This window comes from Macaca nemestrina, chromosome 5 (assembly GCF_043159975.1).
Source record: "Macaca nemestrina isolate mMacNem1 chromosome 5, mMacNem.hap1, whole genome shotgun sequence".
NCBI lineage: Eukaryota > Metazoa > Chordata > Mammalia > Primates > Cercopithecidae > Macaca > Macaca nemestrina.
This window is the reverse complement of record NC_092129.1, coordinates 159,795,030-159,818,473: the sequence shown is the minus strand read 5'-3', so window position 1 is coordinate 159,818,473 and position 23,444 is coordinate 159,795,030. Positions and strand designations below refer to the sequence as shown.

General features: G+C 38.7%; 1 protein-coding gene and 1 long non-coding RNA gene across 11 annotated transcripts in view; one reads left to right on the top strand and one right to left on the bottom strand.

Annotated features, from left to right (window-relative positions):
- The window catches only part of LOC105482535 (doublecortin domain containing 2), a 195,422-nt gene that overhangs the window by 92,758 nt on the left and 79,220 nt on the right, over positions 1–23,444 (bottom strand). For all 6 annotated transcript variants that reach the window (XM_011742665.2, XM_011742666.2, XM_071097534.1 and 3 more), the window contains exon 8: positions 21,452–21,614. In XM_011742665.2, the coding sequence (XP_011740967.2) occupies positions 21,452–21,614 (163 nt within the window). The remainder of the gene's footprint in view (positions 1–21,451; positions 21,615–23,444) is intronic.
- Positions 1–23,444, top strand: part of LOC105482534 (uncharacterized) — a 67,348-nt gene that overhangs the window by 36,234 nt on the left and 7,670 nt on the right. The window contains exon 6 of one of the 5 annotated variants that reach the window (XR_011623975.1): positions 19,686–19,804. The exons of the other annotated variants lie outside the window; for them this stretch is intronic. This is a non-coding gene — a long non-coding RNA (uncharacterized lncRNA). Of the gene's footprint in view, positions 1–19,685; positions 19,805–23,444 lie in introns of those variants that run through there. 5 annotated transcript variants of the gene reach the window in all.

Genomic DNA, 23,444 nt, shown 5'->3' with positions numbered 1-23,444 from the left:
ACCAAGGGACCAGTATAGAGAAAACAGAAACAGATTCACATATAGATAAATATGTAAGTTAAGACGAAGGTGACACCACAATGCAGAGGGAGTATTGTGGCATTTTCAACAAATCGTACAGCATCAACTAGATATTCACATGGAGAAAAACTAATCTTGACCCCTACTTCACACCATGCATAAAAGCCAATTCCAGACAGATTGTAGCTTTAAAAGTAGAAGGTAAAATAAGTTTATATCCGAGTCATAGCACTGAAAATAAAAAAGGAAAACAAGCTTCCAGAAGAAAACATAGGAAAAACATTAATCCTAAAGGAAAAGTTAATAAATTATACTTTGTTAAGATTAAAGACTTCTGGACTTCTGTCCTACACAAAAAAGTCATTCAGCAAGTGATAAGACAAGCCACAGAATGGGAAAAGATATTTTTGATACATGTATTCAATAAAGGAATCACAAATAACTCTTACAAATCAATATGAAAAAGGCAGACAATACAACAGAAAAATGGACATGAGGCTTTAATAGGAGCTTCACTAAAAAGCACCTTGGAATGGCCAAAAGATATATGAAAAAGTATTCAAACTATCATTATTCAACAGGAAATGGAAATTAAAACCACAGTGAGATGCCACTACTCATCTGCTAAAATGGCTAAATTTTTCTTTTAACTGACAAGAATGAGTGTTGGTGAGGCTGTGCAGCAACTTGAATTTTCATACATGGCTTTCAGGAGTGTGAACTAGTATGACCTCTTTGGAACAGTGTTTGTCAATATCTACTAAAGATGAAGAATGCAAATCATGTGGCCCAGCAATTCAACAGAAATACACATGCTGACTAAAGGAAAATAGAAAAACCGTTTATAGCAGCACTACTCATTCAAGCCCCAAACCGGAAACAACACAAAACTCAAACAACTGGGGACTGCACAAAGTAGGGTACAGTCACACGTGGAGTCCCATGCTGCTATATAAGAATAACAAACTATTGTTATGGTCAAAAAAATAGAAGAATAACTTTCAGTAAAAGAAAGCAAGCATAAAAGTTTGCAACATAGTATGTGGTTTTATTTTAAAAGTTTAAGAAAATCTAGTTTATGAAGATAGAAGTCAGAATCAAGGTTTTCTTCCTCAGGTGATATCTAGACTAAAGATGCAGAGGAAGGGGCTTCTCAGACGCTGGACATGTTGTATTTTTTTATTTGTTGATTACATTAGGTCTATTTCATCTGTGGACATTCATAAAAATACTTATGATTTAAGCACTCTTTTATATGTACATTATATATCAAAAAAAGGCTTATTTTTATTTTCTTAAAATTTTTAATTTTCTTTTTCTAATTTTATTCTTTATAGAGGTAATCAAGTTAAATAGCTTATTTTTTAAATGTGCCCCTGTTGCATGTGTGTGTGTCCGTGTAAACAGCTGGAAGCTCAGATGAAAAGACTCTCCAAATGTTGGGTATTTCTGCTAGCTGGAACCAAAGAGAATATAGTACATGAAAAAAATAAACACGTAAAAGAAGAAAGATTCATCAGAAAGCCAACAATTGTCCCTTTATAAAAACATGTTTGGGAGGCCACTATTTAAAGTCATGCCCCGTCATATAATGTGAGAAATTAGAAATGTAAATAACCTTTAGTCCAAAGTGGCTTTTAAATCCTCTAATAATGGAAAATCCGATATCATGTAGACAGCACTACACAAAGAATAATTTTACATTATAAATTGAGGAAAATTCATCAACTCAGTTTGCTTTTAATAGCTTCCATTTTTTACTGGTATCTTCCTAAGGCTGTTATCTTGGCAGCACAGTGCACCAGTTCTGGGGCCACTCAACCACGTTGACTTTTTAATAAAATTATAACAAGATTAATTTTTCAGTTTTCTCTACACAGAGCCATATATTGCACCTAAGCTCTAATATTGATTTCTTAAGTCAAATAAATGGTCTTTTCTCTAACCTATTACTTCTCCTTGTATTTAAATAAAATGCCTCTGCTTACATAGATACATATCTACTTTGCCTCAACATTGTGGTGGAGGCCCTGTTAATCTCTGTGCCACTGGAAAATGTTTGATTAGCAAATCTGATTTAATCAAGTTAACCTTGATTAAGAAATATCATCATAAATGACTGCAATGCCTAATCTTCAAATAAAAACATGGCAAAAAGTATACAATGTGTGAAAAAATTCAGTCATTCTCTCATCAAGCTCTTCAGAGAGCAATGTGTTATAAACCAAGCCAGATCATGGGCTCACGAAGTAGAAAAGGACAATAATAAGCAGGAGTCCTGGCTCTCAGAGTTCACGGACCAGAGGAGAGAAAGGGCATGAAAACAACCTGTTCAATTACAACGTGATACACCTGCTGTAAAGTTGTGCCCCACTAGGAGGCAGAGCAAAGAAAAAGCTCAACTCTGGGAGTCTCAGGACAGATCTTACAGAAGAGATGATGCCACCGTTAGTCTTAAAGAGAATAAAGTTATGGGTATTCTAGACAGTTGCAAAAAGACATAAAGACATGAGATCGAGAAACTCAAAAATGTTTTGTATGCCAGATGTTCAGGTAGGGAGACTTGTGGGAGAAGCCTGAGGTTGGAAAGAAAGGCCATGAAAGTGAGAAGTTTCTAAAGAAATTTCAACAGAAAAGTTTTGTGTTTTTAGAGCACTCTGGCAGAGCTCTGATGGACAGATAGGGAGGGAGCTCGAAGGCCATCTGAAAAAAAGGCTGCAGTAGTCTGCATTAAAGATAAGGAGCTTAAATCAGGGATGGCCAGGAAGGACCCGATTCAAGGGACTCTGAGAATATGGAATCAATGAAAGTTAGCTGATTGGGTGTGAAGAATGAGGCACGGAAAAATCTAGGATGACTCTAAAGTTAACTGGATTAAAATGGTGTAACAGGAGACATGGAGGGGATTAGAAAGGAATAAGGCAGGGACTGCTAATGTCCTGAATTAGCACCACAACATGGAAACTACTGTCAACAAATGTGAACCTCAGAGAGCCAATCCTTCAAGATGAATCCCGAGTGACTCATTGGGTCTAAATTTAAAATAGAGCCAAGTAGCCATTTACTGACTAGAGGTCACACACATAACTCTGAACCCCCAGAAAACCTACTGTTCAAATTCTTTTCAACTTTGGGACCCTCAGAGTCACCTGAACCAACCAATCAGAGCTCACCTGCCTCAACCAATCAGGGGTCACCTGTACCAACCAATAGGAGCTAAGCAAGTTTGAATCCTTCATTTGCATAAATGAACTTGGGCAGGAACTTGTGCTATAAAACCTGAACCCTCTCTTTGTTCTCTAGAACACATCTTCATTGTGCACTAAAGGCTGCATCTCCTTGGTTTGCAAACTGTTCACAGGAATAGTCTTTCCTCGAAATTCCTTTTCGGAGAACTTTTCTTCATACTATGAACTCCTCTCCTCTTCCCCCTTTCCACTAACATGGGTCACACTCAGATGTCTAGCTGAGTGATATCCTGAGACAGGGGATATGTAAAGAAAACAGCATATGGGGGAATCCAAAGTTTGGAGAATTTTTTTAAATTTTGTACATGTAGGATGTATGTGACAAATCAAGGTAAAAATTTAAAGTTGTCAGAAATATGGGCCTTAATATAAGAAATGTGTTTCCAGGCTCAGATCTATAAAGAGGCTGTTGAGAATGTGTCGAGGGCCTTTTAGTGAGGGATACATAACAAGGAAAAATGAAAGTTTTGTTGTTTAGTAAGTGATGGTCTTTAGAGTAAATAGTGATATTCACAGTCACCATTATGATTTTTAGAAGAGTGTGTGGCAACTTTTAAGCTAATGTGAAAAAGCATATGAAAATAACATTATAAGGTTAAACTAGCAAGGAAAACCCTTCCGAGCATCAAAAAGAAAACAAAAATAGCAATTGTCTATTGTCCATAAAGCAAATTTCTGAACAATCTCTGCCCTCCCCTGTTCATATTAAATTAAATTGCTTTTCCAATTTGAAGGGGTAACATTTAACTGCTCTTGGTTTAAAATACATTAGAGATTTAAATTCTGAAACTGGTCCTTGTTTTATCTTCTTCTTTCTTTTTTCAAAATTCTATGCCTAGAGAGAATTTCCAGTCTCAGCAGTCAGATTTAACCTCTCGCCCCTGTGCTCTCAAAGCCTTGTTCGGTAACTATTCTGCTGCTTGCAATAATCCTACCTTGACTTAGAAACACTTCTGAGTCTCCAACTCAACTGTAAGTTTCATGAGAAGAAAACAAACCAGTATTTTCCCATTTTTATGCCTCTCCTCTCAGTACTCACCATGCTGACAATAAAATTCAGTGGGGCTTAGGAGTAAAGAGAGTAACATAGAGGCTAACTGGTCTTAAAGAGAATGAACGCTTAAGGTTATTTTTAGTTTTTTAAATTTTTATTAGAACAAGAAACGATTCTGTCTACCCAACTAACTTTTTACTTCCCTCTCTCCTTCTACTCCTTTCCAATCCTACTGATCTTCTTTTAACTTTTTCATCATCTTCCAAGAAACTTCAGCTTTTGGCTTCAGACCAGTGGCAACTGAGTCTTGGGATGGGGAGGACACAAAACTATAAGGGGCAGCTAACTAGGGAAGCATGAATCAATAATGGGTTGCTGGTTCCCACCTCTCATCTCTAGGCTCTCTCATCTCTGGTACTAAAGTTCCTCGTCTTTGACTTAGAGACCAGTCCAACCAATTCATATCTCCTTACATAGATACTGTCTCTTTTGGCACTTTCTACTTTACAAAAGTGTTTTCTCAGTCATATTCATTAATGTTCCATTATTATAAAAATGCTAAATAACCATAATCATGCTTCTAAATTATAACCTCAGGGTGAATGTAGGAATAAAGTCTAAAGAGAATTTGATTATTCTCCCAACTAATTTCTAAAAATTAAAAGGGCAGCTTGCCTCACAGTTGAACAGCTGCCTTATATCCATCTAGTTACCAAAGAAGCTTTATTCCTCTGTCCCTTCTGTCTGAGGCTTGCTCAGAAAATAAAAATTTCTAAGAGGTGAACTCATCCATCTAAAAGTTACAGAGTGCTGTACTAATTAAGTCTGGAACTCTGTTTTAGTTAGCAAACCTTACCAAATTGAAAATATAATAAATCTCAACCATGCTGGGACAAAAAGTGCCAGAGAAAATATGGAGACCATTTGTCAATGATGGTGCTCATTGGTTCCTTTCAAGTTTTTCTCCTGGGAGGCTACTCTTCTTGTCTCCCAGAACAATGACAGCCCACACCTCTTATTCCAAAATTGGATTGAATTATTGAGAACTCTGGTACCAGTGAGGGGTAAATGACAGAATTCTTTTACTTAAGAGAAACAGTCATTGTTCCCTTTTGCTCCTAATACATTCTTTGTCTAGTCTGACATGAGAACTGTCTGTTCTTTTAATTGGATCTTTTAAACAATTCTGCAGTTACAGAAGAATAGTCATTCATTTTAAGTTTGCAAAATTTTCACCTCATACAAAAAGAACAATTTTAGAATTCTCAGCTAACATCTTCTCCATATCCTTCATTAAGTACATTTTAAATCAATTTCTTTTTTTTTCTTTTTTTTTTTTTTAGTGTTCAACTACTCTACAGAATGTCTCTACCTTTGTTTTTGATCTGAGATGTCAGTGCTCTTTTTATTTTTACTAATGTTATGCACACAAGGTTTGTAACTTCTTAGCCCAAGCCAAAGTTCTATGGCAGCTTTGGTGGACAGTTCTCATATGGTTTGAGGTCTTTCTACCTCAAGTTCCTGAGTCTCTCTGCCTGAATCTCTTCTCTGGCCAGAGAAGCATGTTCAGCCTGAGTATGGGATGGGCCGAAGTGCCAGGGAGGTAATTCTCCAAGTAAAGTCCTCAAGCAGCAAAGGGTGGTAATCGGCAGACAGACATCCCAGTTTCCTTGATCCTGCATGGGACAATTCTAAGGTGTGTTTCATGGGATTTCTCTGATAGGGTTCCAGCAGGACTAAGTGCCCACAGGAGTAACTTTTTCAATAATACCCCTCCTTATTGACTTTTCTCATCCTTATGTCTTACCTGCCCCTGCTTTCCAAGGTCAATTCCCAAATGAATTGCTTGCACCCAAGTCCTTTCCTCAGCTCCTTATCTACTAAGCATAGCTTTTGGTGAATCCCAAATTAAGATAAGCAGGCATCAGACATCTTAACAGCTGCAATTAACATAAACAATCAATGAAGTAGCCCATTCAAAATTCCAGTTGAAAAGTATCTCCAACCAAAAATTCTGTCAGGAAACGAGGCAGAGCAAGATGGCCAAATAAAACCCTCCAGCAATAATTGTCCACTGCCCTAACAGGAACACCAAATTAACAGCTATGCATACAAGAAAGCCCCTTCATAAAAAACAAATATCAGGTAAGCAATCACAGAGCCTGGTTTTAACAGCATATCAAGGAGAAAGGCACTGAATATGGTAGGAAAGACAGTCTTGAATTGCCTACACTACCCCACCCCCACCCCCCAGCAGCAGCCTCCTCGTGACACCAAGAGAGAATCTGTGTGTTTGGAGGAGGGAGAGCACAGTAATTGTGAGATTTTGCATTGTAACTCACTGCTGCCCTGTCACAGCAGAAAGCAACATGGGGCAGAATTCAGCCAGTGCCCGTGGAAGGAACATTTAGACCAGCCCTAGCCAGAGGGGGCCTGTCCAATCCTAGCAGTCAGAACCTGAGTTCAAACTAGCCCCATCACTGAGGGCTAAACTGCTAGAGTGCTTAAACAAACTTGATAAACTTAAATAAACTTGAAAGGCAGTCTAGACCACAAAGACTGCAACTCCTGGGAAAGCCCTGGTGCTGTGCTGGCCTTGAAGCCAGTGGACTTGGGGTACACACAACCTAGTGAAACACCAGCCAGGGTGGCTAAGGGAGTGCTTGTGCCACCCCTTCCGCAACCCCAAGCAGTGCAGCTTGCAGCTTTGGGAGAGATTTCTTCTTTCTGCTAGAGGAGACGAGGGGGAGGAGTAAAGAAGACTTTGTCCTGCAACTTGTACACCAGCTCAGCCACAGTAGGATAGGGTGCCAGGCAGAGCCCTGATGCACTCATCCAGGCCCTAGCTCCCAGTGAATATCAGCAGTAGCCAGGCAGTGGGCATGTGGGCCTTAGGCAAGACCCAGTGTTGTCCTGGCTTTAGGTCTGATCCAGTGCAGTCCCATTGGTGGTGGCCACATGGGCTCCTGTGTCACCGCTCCCCCAGGATCCAGGCAGCTCAGTATGGAGAGAGAGACTCCATTTGTTGGCAGGAAGGTAAGAGAAGGGAAAAAGAGTATCTGCCTGGTAATCCAGGGAATTCTCTTGGATCTTACACCAGATTACCAAAACAGTGCTTCTATGTCTGCAAGAGTCACAGCATTACTGGACTTGAGGTGCCCCCTAATGCAGATACAGCTGCAGTAACCAAAGACTTAGATTACAACACATAATACACTTGGAATACCTAGAAAGCCTTCTCAAGAAAAATGGGTACAAACAAGCCAAGACTGTGAAGACTACAACAAATATCTAACAGTTCAATGCCCAGACATTAACAAACATCCAAAGCATTGAGACCATCCCGAGAAACATGACCTCACCAAATAAACTAAATAAGGCACCAGTGACAATCCCAGAGTGATACAGGTACTTGACCTTTCAGAGAATTCAAAATAGCTGTTTTGAGGAAGCCCAGTGAAAGTCAAGATAACAGAGGAGAAAGTCAGAATCCTATGAGATAAATTTAACAAGATTGAAATTTTTTTTTAAATCAAACATAAATTCTAGAGCTGAAAAATTCATTTGATATACTGAAGAATGCATCAAAGTCGCTCAATAGCAGAACTGATCAAGCAGAAAAAAATAATTAGCTTGAAGACAAGTTATTTGAAAATATACCCTCAGAGGAGACAAAACAAAAAAGAATTTTAAAAGAACAAAGCAAATTTACAAGAGCTAGACAATAGCTGCTACAGGGCAAATCTAAGAGTTATTAGCCTTAAAGAAAAGGTAGAGAGAGAAACAGGAATAGAAAGTTTACTCAAAGACTAATAATAGAGAAATTCCCAAACTTAGAGAAAGATATCCATATTCACGTACAAGAGGATTATATAACACCAAGCAGATTTAACCCAAATAAGACGACCTCAAGACATTTAATAATCAAACTCCCAAAGGTCAAGGATAAAGAAAACGTCCTAAAACCGGCAAGAGAAAAGAAACAGCACACAAAGCGCTTGAATACATCTGGTAGCGAACTTCTCATTGCCAACCTGACAGGCCAAGAGAGAGTGGCATGACGCATTTAAAGTGCTAAAGGGAAAAAAAACCTTTTATCCTAGAAAATTTTATCCAGCTCAAAGTATCCTTCAAACATGAAGGAGAAATACTGTCCCAGATAAACAAAAGCTGAGGGATTTTATCAATCAATACCAGACCTGTTTTATAAGAAATGCTAAAGGTAGTTTTTCAATCAGAAAGAAAAGGACATTAATGAGCATTAAGAAATCACCTGAAGGTACAAAACTCACTGGTAATAGTAAGTAGGCAAACACAGAATATAATACCACTGTAATTGTGATGTGTAAACTGGTAATATCTTCAGTGGAAATACTAAAAGGTGAACCTATCAAAAGTAACTACAAAAACTTTTCAAGACATAGACAATATAACAAACTATAAGTAGAAATAATATGTTTCAAAGTGGGGAAGATGAGGTTAAACTGTAGAGTTTTTATTAATTTTCTCCTTCCTTGTTTGTTAGTTTTTGCAATTAGTGCTAAGTTGTCATTTGTTTAAACTAATTGGTTTCATAAGATAATATTTGCAAGCCTCATGGTAACCTCAAGTCAGAAAAACCTACAACAAATATACAAAAAACAAAACACAATAAATTAAAACATACCACCAGAGAAAATCGTCTTCGCTGAAAGACAGAAAAGAAGATCCAAAACAACCAGAAAACAACAAAATGGCAAGAGTAAGCCCTTACGTATCAATAGTAAGATTAAATGTAAACAGACTAACTATCAATAAAGAGTGGCCGAATGGATTTAAAAAAAAAAAGAAAAAAAGACCTTGCAATCTGTTGCCTATAAGAAACACACTTCACCTATAAAGACACACACAAACTGAAAATAAAGGGATACAAAAAGATATTCCAATGCAGATGGAAATCATAAAAAAGCAAAAATACCTATACTTACATTAGACAAAATAGAATTCAAGACAAAACTCTAAAGAGAGGCCAAGTGTGATGGCTCATGCCTGTAATCCCAGCATTTTGGGAGACCAAGGTGGGCAGATCACTTGAGCCCAGGAATTCAAGACCAGCCTGGGCAACATGCTGAAACCTCATCTCTACCACAAAAACAAAAACAAAAAAAAACAAAAAAACAAAAACAAAAAAAAAACTATATAGGGAGACAGACAAGGTCATTATATAATGATAAAGGGTTTGTAAGAGGATGTAAGAATTGAAAATACATACTCAACCAATACTGGAGCAACCAGATATATAAAGCAAATATTATTAAAGAAATCAACAGACCCCAATACAGTAATAGCTGAAGACTTCAACACCCCCACTTTTATTATTGGACATGTCATCCAGACAGAAAATCGACAAAGAAACACTGGACTTATTATGCACAATAGACTAAATGGGCCTAATAGACATATACAGACCACTTTATCCAACAGCTGCATAACACACATTCTTCTCACCACATGGATCATTCTCAAGGATAGGTCATGTGTTAGGTCACAAAACAAGTTTTTTAAAAACTCCAAAAAATTGAAATCATATCAAGTATCTTCTCTGACACAATGAAATAAAACTAGAAATCAGTAACAAGAAGAACTCTGGAAACTGTACAAGTACATGGAAACTAAACAACATGCTCCTAAATGACCAATGGGTAAATTAAGAAGAAAATTAAGGAACTTCTGGAAACAAATGAAAATGGAAACACAACATAACAAAACGTATGGGATATAGCAAAGGCAGTACTAAGAGGCAAATTGATAGATATAAGTGCCTACATCAAAAAAGTAAAAAAAAAAAAAAATTTTTCGAATAAATACCATAATGATTTATCTTAACTAGAAAAGCAAGGGCAAACCAAATCTAAAATTAAAAGAAATAACAGAGCAGAAATAAATGAAATTGAAACAAAAAATACAAAAGATCAATGAAATAGTTTAAAAAAGAAATAAAATTGACAAATCTTTAGCCAGACTAATAAAAAAAGACCAACGCAACAGAATAGAGAACCCAGAAATAAATCCATACATCTATAATAAATTCATTTTTGACAAAGGTGACAAGAACATACAATGGGGAAAGGACAGTCTCTTCAATAAATGGTGCTGGGAAAACTAGATATCCATATGCAAAAGAATGAAGTTGGACCCCGATATCTCACCATATACAAAAATCAAATCAAAATGGATTAAAGATTTAAATTTAAAACCTCAAACTATGAAACTACTAGAAGAAAACATTGGAGAAACAGGTATATAAAAAGGTGCTCAACATTATTGATCATTAGAGAAATGCAAATGAACACTACAATTGAGACATCATCTCAACCCAGTTATTTTATTCAAAAGAATATTCTGCTGTGCAGAAGCTTTTTAACTTTATGTGATCCCATTTGTCTATTTTTGCTTTGCTTGCCTGTGCTTATGGGGTATTACTCAAGAAATCTTTGTCCTGGAGAGTTTCCCCAAACAAAAAATTCTATGTCCATCCAAACTAAAAGTTAAATGTGAAAGTATGATGAAAATATTTTCAGACTTGCTGGGTCTCAGAAAATAATGACCATTTCTCTAGCCATTCTCCAGAAATTACTGAAGGATATGTCCTGCCAAAATGGAGTCAATCAAGAAATAAGTATACAAAAGCCCCTGCAAATGCGATCTCCACAGAAAAGACACAAAAGGAATTTTCATAATGACACTAAAGGAAAAACGTAAGGTAACACCTGTGCCACAGCCAAGAGAACAACCTTTGCAGGCTGGAACCAAAGGTCTGAGGACTCCACAAGGGAACCCTTGCACTGTATACTTAAAGTGATCAGTCTAGTCCTTGGCACAGAGTAAGCACCCAGAAAATGTCCAGTGTTCATGCTAGCTACTGATCTGATCAGAATCACACAAAAAGATGTCTCGCTTAGTTTTCATCAGAAATTCCCCAAGGCCTACAATGATGAGGTAATGTGTGGAAGCAGTGTGCCTATTTGAGTACCCCAATGCTTCTCAAGTTGTGCTCTAAAGAATAATAATCCCACCAGATGCTCCTCAGTAATAGGGATCCAAAGCAAGTAAAAGCATGGAATGTGTCCATACTAAACGCTCTGAGAAATCCTGTAGCAGAGAAAATGGCTTACCTTTGTATCATCCAACATTTCCCAAATTTGTAGTTGAACATGAAACTCATTACCAGAAGTGGTGAGTGCATGAAATTGGCCAGGCGCGATGACTCATGCCTGTAATTCCAGCACTTTGGGAGGCTGAGGCAGGCAGATCAGCTGAGACCAGCCTGGCCAACGTGGTGAAGTCCTGTCTCTACTAAAAATACAAAAATTAGCTGGGTGCGGTGGCACACACCTGTAATCTCAGCTACTTAGGAAGCTGAGGCACGAGAATCACTTGAACCTGGGAGGCAGAGGTTGCAGTAAGCTGAGATCGTGCCATTGTACTGCAGCCTGGGTGACAGAGTGAGATTCTGTCTCAAAACAAACAAAAAAAAGTGCATGAAACTACTGCTCCATGGAACCCAATTTAGGAAGTGACAGTAAACTCCCTGGGTAAGAGCCTTCAGCTTAACACCATCCACAAGCTCTTGTTGCCCAGGCTGGAGTGCAGTGGTGCAGTCTCAGCTCACTGCAACCCCTGCCTCCCAGGTTCAAGCGATTCTCATGCCTTAGCCTCCTGAGTAGCTGGGACTACAGGCACATGCCACCATGCCCGGCTAATTTTTATATTTTTAGTAGAGATGGGGTTTCACCATGTTGGCCAGGCTGGTCCTGAATTCCTGACCTCAGGTGATCTACCCGCCTCGGCCTCCCAAAGTGCTGGGATTACAGGCGTGAGCCACTGTGCCAGACCACTTTATTATGTAATTTTAAAGGAAATAAAATCTTGCCCAATTTCACAGAAACAGTTTGGTAATGTCATCCAATTGTATAAAATAACAATAAATGGGTAGCTTTAAACCTACAAAGCCCAAAGGTATTTTATAGATATTTCGTCTTTATCTTTATCTCCACTGTGATAGCACACTGCATGGTGATTTGCAATAAAGGTTATATCTTATTTTGAAAACAACTAGGGCAATAGAGAAGAATAAAAATAGAGTTCATATACAAAATAGGCCACAGTCTACAAAGGAGTCCCACGGTATTACGTAAGTGAGGAAATACTCCTTCCCTATCTCATAGTACCAAGCAGTATTTAGCCATACGATAGATACAAGTGCCTACATCAAAAAAGTGTAAAAAAAAAAAAAAATTCAAATACCATAATGATGTATCTTAACTAGAAAAGCAAGAGCAAACCAAATGCAAAATTAAAAGAAATAACAACAAAGCAGAAGTAAATGAAATTGAAACAAAAAATACAAAAGTCTGTAATTGTCCCAGACATTGGACTAAATACGTTTAAGCAGAAATGGCCTATGTTCTTTAGTAGTGTGCTAGTACTTTCCATAAGAACAAAATTAATACAGAGGTCTAAGAAATGAGTGAATACCCAGAAGGAAAATATGTCAATGCTTGCAACATAATTTGGCATTTAGGGATAGTGAATAAAGTCTGGTCATTGAAAGGGAAAAGGTAAATTGCATCTACTTAACCAAGGAAAATTTATATAAAGATATAATTATGACTATTAGAAGAAAATGTGTAAGTGCTGAGCAATTAGAACAAAGAAGAGAAAATGAAATACTCTGGTGATTAGCAAGGGGTGGGGTACGTGGTAGGGACTGAATAAATGTTCACTGAAAAATGAAAGTGGTAACCTAGGAAAGGGGATGGGGCTCGTAAGTCTAGCAAGTCATGAAACATGGGGAAGGAAATTCAGACACAGAGAAAGGCTTGGGTTGCAGAGCTTAAGTCCTAGAATGTTTAAGTAACTGTTTTTAAAAATGGGATTTGGTCACTTGATAAATAAACTAGAGGTAAGCCCCCAAAATATCTACCTTCTTCAAGGTCTCCAAACCCTGGAAAAGAGGGTCTAAATGCTGTAGGCAGTCCCCAGCTAAGATGTGTGAAAGTAGAGAGGACCCATTATTATATCAGACCACTAAAGAGAAAAACTGCTTGTTAGTAATGACTCACTCCTACCACCTCGAAAATAGAAGGGATGCAAATCAATCATCCCCATTTAAAAAGTTAATATGAAATACTGGAGAGTGGAAGAAGAGACAAACAGGAACTCCCCAAAATCTCCCAGCTAAGCTTCAGGGTCTGCTGTGATACATCAACATTTTTATCACTGAAGGAAGACAAGTCAAAACACATACACACGAGAGCTTCCCTCTCTTGTCCCCCCACCTCCCCTTTCAAGCAGTCACACAGGCACACCCACCTCTTAACCAGCAGCTGTGTGTCAGTCTGGCAGTTTCCGGAAATCACTAACCATTGATGGATCCTTTGACTCTGGGTAAACTGGTTTCTCCTCTTTTCTCCCTCATTCACTGAACTAGGAAAGTGCTGTTTATCCATTCTAAGTATTTGTAAATGAAGCTTATAAAATATCAGATTAAAATGCAGCATCAAGATGTTCTAAAGCATGGGTATCAGGAGTGTACCATCACTCACTGCTTACAGTTTGCAGCCCTTAATTTCAATTGTCACCACAATATAGGTATAATTGACCTACATGCGCACACACACACACACATCAACAAACACTGACCCTGTGCTGACTACTCTGTGCAGAATGCTCTGAACATTTATCTGTGTCCTTTATATGTGACCTATGGTCCAGGATCTGCTGATACTCTAAAGGACCAGGCCCTTTCCAGGTTTTATATCACCCCAGGCCTGACAGGGGAAACGGGGAGTTGAATAGGGAGAAAGGGTAATAAACCCTATGGCTACGTCTTCCTCCTCCCTCCACCCTGTCACCCTCTATGATAGGCATCTCACCAACATTCATGACATCAGACACCTCCCTAACCAAGCCTCCATGTGGGCCCTTCCTCAGATTCCAGGATGAAATGCTCAGAGTGACCCAATTTCAGCTTCTTTCAGAAGAGCAGATAAATCATGCTTCAGTCTTTGGTATGCCAGAAACTTACCACTGGGGTGGATGGACATTTTATCTGTAGTAAGCTACAGAAAGGTTCAGACCTGGTAGGGCACAGTGGCTCACACCTGTAATCCCGGCATGTTGGGAGGCCAAGGCGGGTGGATCACTTGAGCTTAGGAGTTTGAGACTAGCCTGGGCGACATGATGAAACCCCATCTCTACAAAAATATAAAAATGAGGCTGGTGTAGTGGCACCTGCCTGTAGTCCCAGCTACTTAGGAGGCTGAGGTGGGAGGATCACTTGAGCCCAGGAAGTCAACACTGCAGCGAGCCAAGATGGTGCCACTGCACTCCAGCCTGGATGACAGAGTGAGACCCTCCCTCAAAAAAAAAAAAAAAAAAGAAAAAGAAAAAAAGAAAGGTTCAACCTGACTTTGGAGGCAGCAGAATTAAGGAAAGGCTGTGAAACTTGTTGGAGTCCCTGGTATGGCAAGAAGGAAAGAGGCCCTGCTTAGAAGTAATGGGTAGCATCTATGAAAAGGTAGGCAGGCAAGCCAAACTCTGGAGCTGGGGAAAAAATAAAGATGTGACAATCCCAAATTAATCCTCCTGCAGAGGATCATACTAATAGAAGAACCTCCGCCCACACCTCAGTGTCCTCAACCTAGTAACTCCAGGGCTGGCTCCTCCAGCTCTGCATTCCTCTCAGACCCAAACCCAGTTGGATCCCTGATCTTGAGGCTCTGGCCTATACCAGTAATTCAACCTAGGGCAACTCTGCATCCTACGACAACAGGGTAACATGAGTTCTTGGCATTCTGAAGCGGAACTCCTCATTTGTTTTCCCACTGGAAACCCATTGCAACCTACACAGCATCGGCACCACAATGTAATAATTAAGATGAATTATGGCTTACATAGAATTTTATGGGGTGCTTGCATGGAAAATGTGATCTGAGTATCAAAATACCTACTTAAAATGAATTTCTGGAATGAAATCTTCCAAAGATTTGAAAATACCTCTGTAATTCAACACCTCACAAACTTTTCCTTGTGAAAACAAAAAGCATCTTCACACTCAACCCTGGGTCATGAAAAAATAACTCCCGAAAGAATTTACTGCAGAAGTCTCAACCCTGTATCAGCTATAAAAGAATGCTTGCCTCGTGGCACCTCTCTATATAGTGAACGAAGGTTTAAGAGGGCAGGATATGAAAAGAATCCTTTTCTTAAAAGGGCTAGTATTTTACTCCACTCAAATTGAGCCATACATCTTACTAGTACTCAGTCAGCTTTTAATTTTTCAGTCTCTCAGTACTAAACTAGATAGCAAAGTGCACATTTTGAAACTAACTTTTATTAATAGAATTTGAATTCACAATAAACCTCAAGAAAATTACTAAGGCCTCTCACTGTACTAGAAATTTGTGGCACAATATATCATTCCAATTAGTGGATCATGAAGGTGTGAAAAAATGCTGATCTTAAGAATTTTTATCATACTAGTATTTGATGTAATAAAATATGACCCATATATCCCACAGTACACATTGCCATTGAGATGGGAGTTGTGATCCACCAAGGGATAGAAAACCTATATTTCCCTGTCATTCATTCCAGAATTTACAAGGAACTCAAAGAACTCAACAACAAAAAATAATAAGAGCCCTGTTAAAAAGTGGGCAAAGGACATAAATAGACATTTTTCAAAAGATGACATACAAATGGCCAACAAGCATTTGAAAAAATGCTCAACATCACTAATCATCAGAGAAATGCACACTAAAACCACAGTGAGATATCAACTTATACCAGTCAGAATGGCTATTCTGAAAAAGTCAAAAAACAACAGATGTTAGCAAGGATGCAAAGAAAGGGGAACACTAATACACTGTGGGTGGGAATGTACGTTAGTACAAGCTCTATGGAAAACAGCACGGAGATTCCTCAAAGAACTGAAAATAGAACTTTCATCCTATTCAACAATTTTGTTACTGGATATCTACTCAAAGGAAAACAAATCATTATACCAAAAAGACACCTGCACTTGTATTTTTATCACAGCACTATTCACAATAGCAAAGATATGGAATGAACCTAAGTGTCCATTAATGGATAACTGGAAAAAGAAAATGTGTGTATACAGACACACACACACACACACACACACACACATTGTAGGTATGTGTATATAGATGTAGATACACACATACATATACACACAAACACACACAATAAAATACTATTCAGCCAAAAAAATGAAATGTCTTTTGCAGCAATGTGAATGGGACTGGAGACCATTATCCTAATAGAAATAACTCAGAAATGTAAATTCAAATGGCACATGTTCTCACATATTAGTGAGAGCTAAGTAATGTGTACACACGACATAGAGGGTAGAATGATAGACACTGGAGACTCAGAAAGGTGGAAGGGTGGGAGCAGGAAGAGGGATGAGAAATTACTTCATGGGGACAATTTACATTATTCAAGTTATGGTTACACTAAAAACCCAGACTTCACCATGACACAATACATCCATGTAACAAAATTGCATGTGTATCCCTTATATTTACACAAATTAAGGAAAAAAGAAAACCTGTATTTCTGTTATAGGGTGAACACGCTGGCAAGAGACACCAATGAATAATAAATCTTAGCTTATTAAACAAAACTAGTGTGCCACTTGGTGACGCCACCTTGGTGCCTTCATACACACTTGCTTCCCAGATTTGATACCCCTTAGGAGGTGACACGTGAGATAGCACATTTTCCTAATGTGCTTCCGGTTTTGTCTTCAGAGTCTCTTGTGACTGGGAACCATGCAAGTGCCTGGACTGATTCATGGCTGAACCAAAGAAGCTCAAGTTTCAATGCCTCATAACTCTGAGGATGAACTGCAGTAACGCTTCATGCTTGGGGCAATGCAGGCAAACCATGTGCAGGTTGTAGCTATTAAGAAATTCAAGAGCATGACTGCTCAAGGGCAGTCACCCAACAAGGTCATAATATTCAGACAGCCTTCTGCCGGCACCACACCTGCTCCCAATCAGTCATCAGGAGTCTAAAAATCACAAGTTTCATGGAAGCTATCACAGAACCACACTGGGAATAAGCCAGGATTTGCAACAAAAAGAATACTGGCCCATGTGTGGGCACACAGGCATGCCCACTCATGCAAAGTGAAAGAGAGCCACATCCATCAAAATAATACAACTCTTATTTTTGCTTTTTTAATACTTTGCCTTGAAAATGTACCTATAATTATCAATACAATGTAAGTCAAAGAGACCAGGCTATTTTCTCTGTAGCCTTTTCAATATTCCTACAGAGACCTAAATTCACTATACTTCTTGTGTTCACAAGGGTTTTAAAAGCACATTTTTTCATGTACCAAATATTAATAATACCAATTGATATGATCGATCATCCAAAATGCCATTTCAAAGCAATCATCATTATTGTTTTGGTCATAGTGGAGAATGTAGCTAGTTGCCAGCCTCTAAAGCGTATCTCAAGGCACTGCAACTCAAGTGGAAAGTGTAACAAAAACATGTGCTGGCCAGTTAAGCTTGGTATTTAAATGCAACACTAAAAATGCATTTCACACCCAACTTCATCAATCACCAACCAATCCTACTTTGCATCTTGGCTACCAAAAGAAAATGGGATTTGTTTCCCTGAAGAAATATGTCACTGCTCTGCTTGAATTATTAAGCTTTACTATTACAGAGAGAAACAGAGTCAAAAAAGAAAATGAAAAGAAAAAAGGAAACAAAATTAGACCCAGGTTGCCATCTACAGACTGATAGAAGCATTGCTCATTCATACAGCATTTGGTAACTGAATCAGTAAATATCAATTTTACAAAAACGAAAAAATATGTGACTACAATTTTAATTATTAAAAAATCAAGATAACCTATGAAGTCTTTTTCTAATTAAAATGAAAATAGTATATAAGAACACTAGATCAAACATTTTGCACAAGTTAACATATGCTAGAAAATAATCATAGCTATTCACCCTAACCTTAAAATTTATCACTTTGAAATAAAACTAAACAGCTTATTTAATATCAAATTTAAAATACATTGTAAGTAGGAAAAGCTATGTAAATTTTATCTCTAAAACCAAATTTTTGCATTTTACATTATTATGAGTTCTTACACCCTTCACTTTCATTTTGCTTCAAATTCTTATTGCTTTTACCTTTCTAAAGAATAAGAGCCCTCTTGAAACATGAGTATTCAAAAGCACATACTCGGTTCTAATTACTAAAATAGATGACATTAAAGTAAAAAGCAACTTTAATAATAAATGAATATGAAGGCTAAATTAAAGAGAGAAAGGGAGAAGGGCTTTTGATATTATAATCTGGAAAATTTCTATAGTCAAAGACATCTGCAGGGAGATCCATTAAGAACCAAATTGCTCCATTTTCAGTAGTATGGACTTAAGCTAATATGCTTAAAATTATCAAGTGACGGTTTAATCTAGTGAACTGCACAAAATCCTTTTTCATTTTTCCTGGAAAAAAAATTGTCTTTGGAAGCCAAGATTCATTTGCCAGGTTATATGTTCTTTCTATACAAATGAAAAGATACAAAATGCTTCTAGATCAGTGGTACAAGCCTGTTAGTGGAGGAAAAACAAAAAAAAAAATTCATTCCCTAAAACCTTCCTTTAAAAGACATCAGTAGCGTTTCATGTCACGAGATCCAGCGGTTTAAAAACCTATAATACGCACATTATAAAACCACATTGGAAAATGTAGACTTAAAATGGGCTATTATATCTAAAACAACTACAGAATTATCTAAAGAAAAAAATAAAAGAACAGGAAAGCGTACACCTTTTCTTTTTAAAATACTATTTGCTTCAATATTAAACACGTTTTTTCACGCCCACCAACACAAATGTTGTTAAAAATTACTTGTGGATTTCTACAAAAGCAAAACTACCAGTAACTCAATTTTTTTTTTTTCTTTTTTTCCAGGCAGGGTCTCATTCTGTCACACAGGCTGGAGTGCAGTGGCAGGATCATGGTTCACTGCAGCCTCAGCTGCCTGGGCTCAATTGCTCTTCCCACCTCAGCCTCCCAAGTAGCTAGGACTACAGGTGTATGCCACTGTGCCCTGCTAATTTTTTGTATTTGTTTTGTAGAGACAGGGTTTGACTATGCTGCTCAGGCTGGTCTCAAACTCAAGCAATCCGACTACCGGCCTTGGCCTCCCAAAGTGCTGAGATTACAAGCATGAGCCACTGCACCCAGCTAAGAATTTGACTTGTTAATGAAGGTTACTTTCCTATGAACAAGCAATATGTTAATACAGCCTCTTATGTTCTCAAGTTTTTACAAATGAGATAACCTGAAAAGATGATCATTCTCTTTCTTTCAAGGGACAACTACCTAATTTAAAGACTTTTTAAACATACCCTGGAAGTAAGGATTGGGATTTCTATAGGCTAACAAGAACCTCACAGAAAAGAAGCAAGTAACATCTTATAAAAGGCTTTTAACAACAACAACAACAACAAATGAAAAGTTTAAGACAGGTCCTGTTCCACAGTGGGTATTAAAATATTACAGAATTAACTATTTTTTAAACTTCCATCATTCATTCACTCAACACTTATTAAGTGCCTCGTATCTATCAGACTGTGCCAGTTGCTGGGAATAAGAAAAAACTAGTAGGACATAGCCCAGGGCTTTGGGGGCTTCACAATCTAATAACTATTAATTTTTTAAAGCCTCTCTCATTTTCAGTGCTCAAGGTAGGGTATGTTCTTCAGGCCTAATTTGTTTTCTTTGATTCCTGTCACATAATAGTCACTCGGTAAATATTTGCTGACTGTATTACACCCTAGCCTCCTTGTTCTCTACTCACGGGAAAGGACTGTACAAATTTCAAGATAATCAAAACTTTAAAGAGAAATCTTAATAAGAACCCACATTTTTCAGACAGATAATGGAGCTAAAGAAAAGAAAGTTAAATGAGTTGCCCAAGGTCCATGGCAGAGCTGGGATGAGAATCTAGGACTCCTGACTTCCAGCTAGTCTCCATCATTTAGGTCTTTGATGATTTAGACCCCTCCGCTTCTCTATGGAACTGGTTCACCCATTTTGCCTGTTCTTTTAACCTCACCTCACGCATCTTTGTTCTGACTCTTTAATCATTTGTGCAGCTTCCTCTAAACCCTCACAGGAGTTCAAACTGTCTCCTCAGCTGTGAAGTTCATATTAGCTCTAATACTAATGTGACTCTTCATATCGACTTTGAAATAAGCTGGAGCTCCCAGGTGGAAGATAGGGCTTTGCCCATTAATCTGAAACCTGATTCCATCAGTCCTCTTCCTGGCACCCCTCACTGTTCCACGGGTAGGGGGGGTGGGGGTGTGTGTGAGGGGATCTCAGGGCAAGAGGAGCAGTAGCCATTCCCACTGGTCTGCTTTCCAGCCAGTCATTCCCACCCCAGCGTCACTCCACTCTGAGAACATGCTGGGAATAAAACCAAAAATCGACCTTCTTCACAAAAACCTAACATCAAAGTTAACAATTTTCATTGCACACTTCCTTAGTCTACCACACTTTTATCTCATACCAGTGAAATCTTGGACTAATGCAATTTTTTATTTTATTTTATACCATCTCTCACCTGCTAGTGCAAGATGAAACTACATCTAATTTTGCTGAATAGGTTATTGTTTACTGATAAAATGTTATGTCTGTTCAGTATTCTCTTGGTTATCAGTATAATTAACAAAATGACTTTTCAGGAAAGATGATCTTTGACTAATAAATCATAATGAATGTGGTCAAGGGCTACAGACACACAAATAAGAGACCAATATCATAGTAGTTGTAGGTAAAAATATTAATCAGGCAATATCAGTGGGAGCAAAGGACGAAAAAAATGTACTTTTAAAATAAGACTACCACAAGACACATTTGATCTCAAAACAAGTATCCTCATGGCACAACATCTAATTGCAAATAAAAACCAAGCATAAAAACAGCAGCATCTCTCATATACAAATACAATTTTCTTTGAAAACTCTCATATATGAAAATAAGGAATAGCTTCTGTGGGCCCAGAGAAACAATGGATCTATTTAAGAATTAAAATTGTATCACAGCCTTAAGATAATAACAACAATACACTTACCACTGTTTGGAATGGTTTCTTGTGAATTCTTTAATTTTACATTTTGTTTCACTTTCATCAGTTTTTCTGAATTCACATCTTCTCTTTTCCCTTTCCTCTTCGGGGGCTGAGGAGATGAGTTGTCACTGGATCCAATTGTTGACTTAGATTGGCGATCATTTCCCTAAATGGCAAAGTATTAGACCTTTATTACTAGCTAATGAACTCTCAAAAAGATTCCCAGTAAATACATGTCATTAACTATTGGTAAGCAGGGCAGGGGCAGGGAGGTGTATTGTCCTGGTTCTACAACTGTCCATCTTTATACATTAACTCCAAATGTATCTTCCTGGAGGCAAAAGGGTCTAGCAGAGGAAGGAGGATAAAAATAATAGCTAACAATCACTGGGTTTTTTTAACATGTACCAGGTATTCTATAAAATTGTATTCACTCAATCCTCATGCTAGCCCTAGTTACCAGCTCACTAGCCTCACGCTAGTGAGATAGACACTACTGTTACCACATCACTGTGTAGATGAGCAAGTGGGCTTTAAAGGATAAATCTTGTGTAAAGTCCTGTAGCCAGTCAGGGGCAAAGCAGCTGCCTCCAAAACCACTGTAAATCCACAGCCTTAACAATCCTCTCACTCCTGCACCTTTCTGCAGAATCAGCCAGTGTCTATTGGATGAGAATTGGTGACTTCCCCCAGAATGATCAATTAATCTACAAATACCTTCTTAACAAGTTGTCGCTATGGGTGTATAGATGTTATCCTACAAGCAGCCATACACTGTGCTTGTAGAAATTCTCCAAATATTAATGAGTCTGTTGGTGACCACCACGGTCTCTAAGAATCGCAAATCCAGAGCAACACACAGACTCAAGAGGCTCAGGACCACATGTCCCCACTTGTTCCTGAGGGAGCTGCGCAGCTGCTTGCCCCTACTCCTGCAAGGCAGCCAGGGTGATCACACCTTCCATGGTTATCTCTAGTCCCCATGTGTCTCTCACAATGAAGACCCTGTGGCTGCCAAAAGTGGACTCCTCCACACAAGAGGGAGGTTGAGTTTCAGTGGCTCTTATCACAGTACATTCCCCGGGGAGCCACATAACAGCCACTGCATTGGGGGCTACTGCAAGGAACAGCTGTGCTGATACTAAGCCTCTGCTTGGCCACTGCTACAGCAAGAAACTGCCTCTTGCCAGGCATGGTAGCTCCAGACTGTAGTCCCAGCTACCTAGGAGGAGAGGTGGGAGGATCACTTGAAGTCAGGAGTTTGACACCAGCCTAAGCGTAGTCCCAGCTACCTAGGAGGCAGAGATGGGAGGGCCACTTGAGGTCAGGAGTTTGAGGCCACCCTAAGCATAGTCCCAGCTACCTAGGAGGCAGAGGTGGGAGAGTCACTTGAGGTCAGGAGTTTGAGGCCACCCTAAGCATAGTCCCAGCTACCTAGGAGGCAGAGGTGGGAGGATCACTTGAGGTCAGGAGTTTGAGGCCAGCCTAAGCAACATAGCAGGACCCTCCATCTCTAAAATTAAAAATTTTAAAAATCAGCCTGGTGTGCTGGGGCATGCCTATAGCCCCAGCTACTCAAGAGGCTGACACAGGAGGATCACTTGAACCCATGAGTTTGAGATTGCAGTGTGCTGTGATCATGCCACTGTACTCCAGCCTGGGCCACAGAGTGAGACCCCCATCTCTAACAAAAAGAAAAGAAAAAGAAAAAGAAACTCCCTTTTACTAAGGCAGTCTTGGCTCTCAGATGCTCAGGTTCTAAACTTACCTGAGAGTATATGGTGAGAGGCTACAGGTAGTGGGAAAAATGCAAGTTTTAGAACCCCCAAATACATGGCTGAGAGCTCTGCCACTGAACACAAGGGGCCATGGGCTAACTAACTCTTAATTTCCCTAAGCCTCAGTTTCCTCATTATTTGGGTGGAATTAATGTACTTGCCTTTGGGTCTAGCATGAGGATGCAATGATAAGGCTTATGGAGTGACTAGTACAGTGC